The sequence below is a fragment of the Salvia hispanica genome, chromosome 3 (assembly GCF_023119035.1).
Source record: "Salvia hispanica cultivar TCC Black 2014 chromosome 3, UniMelb_Shisp_WGS_1.0, whole genome shotgun sequence".
NCBI lineage: Eukaryota > Viridiplantae > Streptophyta > Magnoliopsida > Lamiales > Lamiaceae > Salvia > Salvia hispanica.
In genome coordinates this window covers 29,723,562-29,732,828 of record NC_062967.1, presented here as the reverse complement: position 1 = coordinate 29,732,828, position 9,267 = coordinate 29,723,562, and the positions used below count along the sequence as shown (strand labels likewise).

At 38.8% G+C, this 9,267-nt stretch overlaps 2 protein-coding genes across 2 annotated transcripts; one reads left to right on the top strand and one right to left on the bottom strand.

Annotated features, from left to right (window-relative positions):
- Positions 1-2,602: 2,602 nt before the first annotated feature.
- LOC125210722 lies at positions 2,603-5,258 on the top strand. The gene is made up of 7 exons (XM_048110301.1): positions 2,603-2,779; positions 2,850-2,921; positions 2,979-3,155; positions 3,464-3,634; positions 3,748-3,960; positions 4,039-4,127; positions 4,329-5,258. Exons 1-7 carry the CDS (start codon positions 2,701-2,703, stop codon positions 4,998-5,000), a joined length of 1,473 nt encoding a protein of 490 aa, XP_047966258.1. The 5' UTR covers positions 2,603-2,700; the 3' UTR covers positions 5,001-5,258.
- A 401-nt stretch (positions 5,259-5,659) lies between these two features.
- On the bottom strand, positions 5,660-7,181 carry LOC125210723 (protein RICE SALT SENSITIVE 3-like). The gene is made up of 7 exons (XM_048110303.1): positions 6,965-7,181; positions 6,835-6,870; positions 6,631-6,753; positions 6,455-6,560; positions 6,329-6,370; positions 6,203-6,259; positions 5,660-6,119 (listed from the first exon to the last, which is right to left on the bottom strand). Exons 1-7 carry the CDS (start codon positions 7,099-7,101, stop codon positions 5,817-5,819), a joined length of 804 nt encoding a protein of 267 aa, XP_047966260.1. The 5' UTR covers positions 7,102-7,181; the 3' UTR covers positions 5,660-5,816.
- Positions 7,182-9,267: the final 2,086 nt, after the last annotated feature.

Genomic DNA, 9,267 nt, shown 5'->3' with positions numbered 1-9,267 from the left:
TGATAACATCCTCAAGAGAAGCTTGAAATAAGGTTTTATTATTCGGAACCTAGCTAGTTGGAGTTTAATTACTCTATGAATAATAAATAAGATTTTCTTGCTGAGTCCTCTCTTGGAATAAATAAGATATTAATTAATTAAGTCCATAGCAGACAATAATTAATTAATGGATGTTTCTATCTTAAGTGCGAGAAATAAATATAAAGTATTGGAAACCCGAAGTACTTGTAATTTCGGATTTGGATGGGGAGTGCAGTATTACTTCTGTAGTGGCTGCTCGTAATATTCCAATTTTAAGCTTATATTAAATTGGGTTTAATTTAATTAGTAAAAAGCTAATTGGAGGAGCCCATATCCAAAGCCTTCCATAGATCCCCTGTCCGGGCCCAATATGTGACTTATTATAAATAGGAGAATAAAGGAGACAGTAAAATGGGAATTTAATTTTATCTAAAATTTTCGGCCCCTACTACTTCTTGTAGTGGTCGAATTTTTCTTCGTCGTGGGAAAGGATTTCCGTCTTCTCTATTTAAGTCCTAGTGTGCCGGGTGAGATCACCACCCCGATATCGGGTTCACACAAGTGGGAAAGAAGATCTGTGGGTTTTGTACTAAAGATCTTCACTTGGAGAAGGCGCTAGCATCTTCGATTCTCTTTGGAGAATCATCAAGGTATAATGGCTAAACCTTAGCATGTTTTAGGTTTCATTTAATTTAAAGCATGTGATTATTTGAGTTATGAGCATGATACGTGAGATGATTACGCGAATAGAATTTGTCTAAATAATCCGCTAAATAGATCTCGATTATTATGTAATTGATTTATGAATGCGCTTCGCGCCAACCCCTTCATTCAGGACGTTGAGGTCGTTGTTCGACCCGGCTACCCCAAAATACGCATGCCGATCCACACTGCAGTAATCAGCTACGGCCTCGAGGATCAACGTGGGATTCTTTGACTTTTAGCCGGTCGTGTAGGTCCCCTTTCAGCAAATCGAACAGCTTCTTCCACTCCCAATGCATACAATCTATGCCGCCTAACATCCCGGGGAACCCATGCTTCTCCCCGTGCATCTGCATCAAATTCTGACAATCTTCGGGAGTCGGGCTTCGAAGGTACCGCTCACCGAAAACGTTTATCACGCCCCCACGAAATTCTTCAGACATTCCAGGGCTGCCGACTCACCGATGTGGAGGTACTCATCCCACATGTCTGCCGCGCCCTCCGTAGGCCAACTGCCTGATTGCCGCCGTGCACTTTTGAATAGGGGTGTGGCCGGGTCTGCCAACCGCATCGTGCCTGAAGCGGAAACACAGATATCGACGCTCTAATGCGCCAACGATGCGCATAAACAACTCCCTGCGCATTCTAAAACGCCGCCGGAACATGTTGGCGGGAAACCGCGGGTCTCTCCGAAAAGTAGTCGTCGTATACCGCTAATGCGCAGCGGCGTGATCTCGATCAATCACCGCTCGGCGGTGGATAACCCGTGGAGGGCGAGGTATCGCCCGCTGTTCCACCCTACGCATGTACCGCTCCATCTCGCGGTTCATGTAGGCATTCATAGCCTCGTTCATCCTCCGTTCGTACTCCTCAAGCATCCCCACCATTACCACCACCGCTACCACCCGCGTTACTCATCGCTCGATGATGCTCTTGTACAGAAAGTTAGAGAGAGAGAAAATTCGTTAAAACAAGTGGTGCAAATGAAAATGAAACTAAAATCGCGTTTATATAGGTTTTTAAAAAAAAAAAAAATAATAATAATATTCGGCGCTGACCGATCGGGCCGCCACAATGGCGGCCAGCGCCCACCAATCGGCCAGCCCACGCCGGTCGGCTCGCCGGTTAGCCGCTCGCCTGCTCCAATGGATCGGCTAGCCGATCGGCCAGCGCCGCGAATCGACTAGCCGGTCGCTAGCCGACCATTGGAGATGCTATTAGGCCATGATAATTGATTACGCTAAATTACCCATTATAGGCCATCTCCATCTGATTTAGTCACCCACCATTGATTAATTTTGACAATCTATTACATACATGAATGCCTCATTCGTGTTTAAAATTCTCAATACATTTTCAAAACCTAAATTATGCGTGACAGTGAGCTGATGTTTCTGTGGAGTACAAATTTATTCTCCTAGTTCATGATTGCTTGGATGCCATGTTTTGACAGTTTCATATCTATAACTGGAAAAAAGAAAATAAGATCCATACACGCGATGTACTTACTCTATACCATCGTTAACAAAAAATGCATCAAATTCAGGTAACAAAGCCGGAGTTGTCCAACAATGTGTGAAACAGATATACCTAATTCAAGTATTGTTTCACACGTACATCAATTTAGTACTCCTACTAAGATTTTATTTAAATTCATAGAGAAGACCATAGAATAAAAAGATTTACATAAAAAACAATAGGAATCTCAATCTGTTTATTTTTTGAAAATTAATTAATAGTAATACAGTATTAAGGAGAGTTTAATTTTAATTTTAATTTTAATTTGAGAAGCAGCAACAGCAGAGCAGTGGGCCCTAACAACCGTCTCCCTTCTTTCTCTCTCATTTGTCTCTTTCATTTCATCTCTCACTCACTTAATCACTCAAAAAATCCCATCGCTTTTACATCAGCCTTCCCTTTTCCGTCAACAAAAACTTTGTTTTTTCTTTGCTAAGGTTTTGATTTTCAGGCAATGCGATGGGGAAAAATGTTGGTGTCCTGCTTTTCACTCTTGTTCTCCTCTTCGCCGGCGTTTCTGCTGCTTCTTCGCCTGCTAGTAAGTGTGTACTGGAGTATGAGTTTTCTCTCAATTTGTTAGTGTTTAATTATTTATATTCATTCTACAGGAATTCTTAATGGAGTTTTGTCCAACACATTTTCGAAGTGGATTCTATCGCTCAAGGCCACAACTAAAACTGGTAAGGATTGGATTCCTTTTCCTTCCCCTCAACATTGTTTAACTGTTTATGCTGCAGCTGTTTCGGGACGTCCGATGATGAAATTCGAGGGCGGCTACCATGTGGAGACGGTTTTTGACGGCAGCAAGCTTGGAATTGAGCCCTACACGCTTCAAGTCTTGCCAGATGGCGACCTCCTTATTTTGGATTCAGCCAATAGTAATCTCTACAAGATCGCTTCATCCTTGTCATTGTGTAAGTTCCGTTTATTTTTCTACTTTCTCAGAAGTGTTGTTGAGTTGTGATTGTTGAATTAACTATATGCCCTTGCTTTCCATGGGAGCTACTCTTGTTAGCACTTTCCATTGTTTTAGTAGTGTTTGACAACTACTGTGATTCTGATTTTGTGTTTTTTCAAAAAATCAGCTTTGATTTTTGTGATTTGGAAAATGAACAGTGTTATTGGGCTGTGACTCTTGAATTGCATAACCACAACTATATGCCCTTGATTTCCATACTCTTGTTAGCACTTTCGATTTTATGGATTGCTTTGAAAATTCCAGATAGCAGGCCAAGGCTGGTTTCAGGGTCGGGAGATGGCTACTACGGACATGTGGATGGGAGACTGAGGGAATCAAGAATGAATCATCCCAAGGGGCTTACCGTTGATGACAAAGGAAATATTTACATTGCTGACACGGACAATATGGCCATCCGGAAGATAAGTGATACAGGTGATTTGAGATGAGAGTTTCAACTCAAAGGATTTAGATGTGTTATTTAGTCGTTTCATGTTTTTATAAATCACTGCCATCATTCTTGATTGTTTCTTGATTTTGTTTTCCAGGGGTCACAACAATTGCAGGGGGCAAACGGGTTCGTGGAGGTGGACATGTGGATGGAGCAAGTGAGGATGCAAAGTTTTCAAATGATTTTGATGTGGTGTATCTTGGAAGCAGCTGCTCCCTCCTTGTAATAGATCGTGGAAACAAGGCAATTAGGGAGATTCAGCTCAATTTTGATGATTGTGCTTATCAGTATGGAAGTGGCTTCCCCTTGGGTAAATCTGCAATAGTATGCTTATCTAGTTACGTTGAGTTCGCACATATAATAAAACTCTTGTATCATTTTTTGGCAGGCATTGCAGTTCTTGTAGCAGCTGGCTTCTTTGGTTACATGCTGGCTTTGCTTCAACACAGGGTTGGTTTGATCGTATCTTCTGAAAATGTGAGTCGTCATCCACTTTCTGCATCTCACTTCATCTCGGAGAAAATAGTAGTACTATCTAATTATTCTTGTGGTGAGGATTGTTGCAATATGTAGAAAGAAGAAAAGATGTGATTGTCGATCTTTTCTCTGCATTGATTTATGGCTTGGTTAACAGTTGTTCCATATTTGATAACCATGTGATGTTATTTTCTCTTAAAGAATCGGGAAGCCATGAATGGGAGGTTATCCGAACGTCATTATCAGAAGCCATTAAAATCGACGATGAGGCCACCACTGATTCAATCTGAAGATGAGCAAGAAAGGCAAGAAGAAAGTTTTCTGGGGTCTTTGGGGAGGCTTGTGGCACAAACTGGGGAATCTGCTGCTGATATTCTGGGAGGAGTATTTCCCATGTTCAAGAAGAAAAAGCCAAACCCTCAATATCAGACGCAGCATCCGTACCAACAGCAGCTCAAGTACTCAAATGCTTGGCCCGTGCAGGAGAGCTATGTTATACCACATGAAGACGAGCCTCCATTTATTGAAACCAGAGCTCCTACTCCTAAGAAGACGTATGCCTTCATGACGAATGACTCTGAGAAAATGCAGCAGCTTAGGCAAAGCCGCGCCTTCTATTCTGGCTGGGAAGGTGACCTTCAGAAGCAGCAGCAGCAGCAGCAAACAAAGAAACAGCATCATCATCATCATCATCAGTATCACGCACCACCTGCTCAGACCCACTACGAGCAAAGCCCTGAGACGACTAATGAGATAGTTTTTGGAGCAGTACAAGAGCAAGATAGAAGGAGAGAAACTATGGTGATCAAGCCCCTAGATCATGGTGTTCCTCTCTACGATCATCAGAACATTCGGTCTCGACTCGGGCGTTGATCAGTATGCATACAGAGCTACTGATTTGGTTTGATCAATATATTCAATTGAGGAGTATGGGGTATAGCTGGATGCCAGATTACAGTATAAGTACATCTTTGAGAGTGGAATATGTTATTCAAGTAGAATAGTGCAAAGTTTGCTATTTCTCTTTAAAATACAACTTCAACAGCCCTGTGAAAATGGGTGGAAGTTGTTCAAATTTTCTTGTCAGTAACTAAATATATACTTTATTTATTGAATTATGCAGCTACCACATGGAAGAAAGTTCTCAGCTCTAGTTAAAAAAGCTCTGTTAATTAGTCAAGTTGTTGGGGGGGTTGTCAGAAACAAAATTATTTTGTGCAAGAATGTCTAAAGACCTATTACCTCATGTTGTTGGATATTTCAGATCTGTTTTCTCCATATTCTTGGATTATTATGAGAGAGAGGGGGTAATTATACAAAGAGTAGCAAAGAGAAGCAAGAACGCATTTTGAAGCAACTGCTGTAATAGAAACATACTAATATGACTTAATGAATCTTACTCAAAAGAAAAGAAACCCCAAAAATGAGCAGCAGGTGTATATGCACTTATTGTAGTTGCTGAGAGCCCCCAATAGGTTATAGGTAGCCAACAACTATCGCAGAGTATACATGAGATGAAATGGATTGAATGATGACGTTTTAATTTGCCATTATTGACCGAAGAAGATGATATAAAGAAGCCTAGAATTAAAAGCCTATATAGCTAGCAACAAGTAGTACAATATAATATCAATGAAACAAACATAGAATTAATTGGACATCATCAAAACACATGAATAGTGAGTGTTACTAGTTATTAGTGTAATAGGGCGGTGGCATACTACTCTCTCCGGCCTCATTCTCCTCCTTGGCCTCCACGGATGGCAGCTTCGAGAGGAGGGCTTCGAGGCTGCTCATCGATGGGGTTATTCGGGGATCGTAGTATTCATGATTCAGCAAATTGTTTTGATAGTGCCACATTTCTGGAGGCACACTAGCATATGGTGACGAAGATGATGAAGACGATGGATGCGGCAACAAAACCCCCGGTATGCTTTCGATATAGATCAGCTTCTTTCTCAGCAGCACTACATAGCTCAAGTCCTCAACAACCTGCACTTATTATACCTTCATCAATTAATTCCAGAGAGAGAAGGGAATAGAAAGATTTATCCTTTATATATATAGAACAGAACCTTGTGGACAGCTCCTAATTGAATGACACCTTCTCTTACAGCAATCAAAGCAATGGTCTGCAACAATTAATTGATTCCTAATTAATATTTTGAATAATCATAATATGTTTAATTCATTCATTGTACCTTAATACCGGACCGGAACTGAGCTTCCCAAGTCCTAGGATGCTGTTAATTTGTTTCCAACCATAATATATGGAGTAAGTAATAGTAGTACTTATATGTTAAAAAACCATAATAAGTAGTACTCACAGAATCAGCTGAGTTGTGCCATGCAGATAGGAAGTTGATTTCTTGATCATTTGGTTCTCTGTGGATCCACTTGTGACTGTGATCAGCCGCCACTTTCCCAATCAAACTGAAAATTATTTATTTACTGTATTAGTTTATAATTAAGCTAGTGTATATATATGTGTGTAGAAACATACCCTTCACCATAATTGTAGATTTCATGTGACATTTTGAAGAAGATGTCAGGCTGCAGCCCAATTTCCTTCATCTCACCACCACAAGCTGCAAAATTGCAAAAACCATCTTCCCAAACCAATATCCTAATCCAACAAATTAAAATCAATAATCAACACTCCTTGATTGATTATTTTATACACGTACAGCTGACCTAAATTAATTACCAGTTCTTCCTCACCCCTCTTGACCTGTCATCCCACCTATCATCAAATCCAAACATAATACTATATATGTCAAATGCATACATAGGTAGGTTAAACATAATTAATTAAGTTGTAGAGGGAGTGTAGTAACTTAGGAGGTGGATAATTTCTAGGAAGAATCCTCCAAAACACAGCATAAACCCATTGGGAATTCTCATGTATACAAAGACTCCTCAGAGTGTGTTGGAGAAGATGAGTTACAGCTAGAGAGTTGAGCTGTTCTTCCATTCTAGTCTCTCTCTCTCTCTCTCGATGAAAGAAGTAGCTACAGTGCCTCGAACCAATTTGCAAAACAAGTAGTAAATCCCAACATTTCTTTACTCCCTTTATATAGGGCAATGTCTCTCTCGAATTAACCAACAATTATGATAAAACAATTAAGAACACTTACCTAGCTAGCTAGTCCTTTTACCGCTGTAATTTCGAATAACTGCTTAATTATTTGTTGAAGGAGTACAATATTTGCTCTAGATTCGCCAACATATCTCTTCCCAGGACAACAATAACTTTCTATCAAGGAACTCCTACTCTACTCGATTCATCTTCTCAGGCTTTTCTTTCATGGCCTCATTCCTGATAAGAATATAATTTTACTACTATAATTCCTCTAAATTCATCAACTTTAATTCAGATCATTAAAAATGAGATTTGAGATTGGCCAACATTTTCTGGTGTCCAGTGTTCAAACCTCCATTCAACACCAGCCCTAATAGTCCTATGGTTATATACCGAAAACCTTAATTAGCATCCATAATCACTACATGCTTTGCTGAGTTGCTCATTATCTTTTTTCAGTATTTACACATGACTTCTGCCTAATCTCAAGATAAGCCATAAGAAAATTAGGTGAAAATTGATTAAGAAAAGCCCATATGTACAGCCATATTTTTTATTTAGAAGAAATACTCGTATAATTCTACTATGTGAAATGTGATGTGAATAGTAGAAGAAGGTTGTGAGCACTCCTTTAACAGTGTATACATCACTCTCAATCTCTGACTCATCGTGTACAAACATATCACAGTTTTAATAAGGAGTGGTCGAATTCCTCAGTGTACTTTTTTTTTTTTTTTTTTTTTTTTTTTTTTTTTTTTTTTTTTTCTCTTTCTTTCTTTTCTGAGTTTTTGGTAACTTGTAGTACTGTTTATTTCCTTACATACTGCTGCATGATTACAACACCTGATCATATAAAAACACATGCATATATACAACATATAAATGTGTGTGCTAGAATGTGTGCATAAATATTTTTGTAGAACGTGATTCCACAAAATCAAATACTGTAAAATATTTTTTCAACGTGTGAGTGCTTCATTTCATATCTATCAGGCTGACAGAAACAACATTAAGGAAGCCTTTTTGACCATTCATTAACAAGAAAACATGTACTAGTACTCTTTATGCAGTGGTGAAAATTGATGCAACCATCTTCATGATTTATTAAAAACAGAAACAAGCAAACAACATCATGCACCATTTTAGTGTTATTTCAATTATTTCCCCTACTTTGGATTCTTCACACACACCACACACAGAGAGAGAAACATAGGGTTTCTTAACCATATAATACTAGTCCATATATATATATATATGTATATTGGCATTGTGAATTGACACAATATAGGGTGGGTGCCTGTATGTACGACTGCACAAGCAGAGGAAAATTGAGACAAAATCTGAGGAAGTCATGTAAGCAGACGAAGTGTGTTTGGGTCTGGAAATAATAATTCCCAAGTTTTTATTTTTCACATTTATTGTTTCTGATTTGGGATAGTTATATTTGAATTTTGTTCTTATTCATAAATTCTAGCTACATGTATTCAAATTTACCAGATCTCCTGTGGATTTTGTTTGAAAAATAATAAGTACTACTCCATACTACTACTACTCCTATAGAAGATGGTGATGAGAGAGAAGATAACAAATTGTAGGAATGCCCCATCCCTTTCCTTCATTAAGGAAGTGGAATCTCTGCCCTTCCCATCTTCCATTGTTATTTGTGTACTTCACATATTTGTTTTAAATATTCCCCCAAATATTCAATAGTTTTAATGTACAGCTAATGTCCTATACATAATCCATATATATGGTGAACATTATTATCCATTACAATGTAGCTAAAAATTCAAGAAAACGGTCTTGGTGTGATCTAATATTGTCCAGTTTACGAATTAGTGAGTGCTACTCAAAGACCCAAGACCCAAACAAATTAAGGATGTGGTGAATAATCTTCATCCTCGAATATAGGAGACAAAATATTGATCTTTTCCCTTGATTCTCGGTATAATTCTCCCTATAATGAAGCAATGATGATGAATTGACGATCTTACAGTTTGCATAATAGTTTGTTTTTGAAATGTTCTGTAATAATATGTTTTCCTTCGTTCTAACAAG

Coding starts and splice junctions, on each gene's coding strand:
- LOC125210722 (XM_048110301.1), top strand. CDS start 2,701: ATGGGGAAAAATGTTGGTGTCCTGCTTTTCACTCTTGTTCTCCTCTTC. Junction 3,156..3,463: donor CGCTTCATCCTTGTCATTGT/GTAAGTTCCGTT, acceptor TGAAAATTCCAG/ATAGCAGGCCAAGGCTGGTT. Junction 3,635..3,747: donor CCGGAAGATAAGTGATACAG/GTGATTTGAGAT, acceptor TTTGTTTTCCAG/GGGTCACAACAATTGCAGGG.
- LOC125210723 (XM_048110303.1), bottom strand. CDS start 7,101: ATGGAAGAACAGCTCAACTCTCTAGCTGTAACTCATCTTCTCCAACAC. Junction 6,561..6,630: donor ATCTACAATTATGGTGAAGG/GTATGTTTCTAC, acceptor AATAATTTTCAG/TTTGATTGGGAAAGTGGCGG. Junction 6,260..6,328: donor AGTTCCGGTCCGGTATTAAG/GTACAATGAATG, acceptor TAATTGTTGCAG/ACCATTGCTTTGATTGCTGT.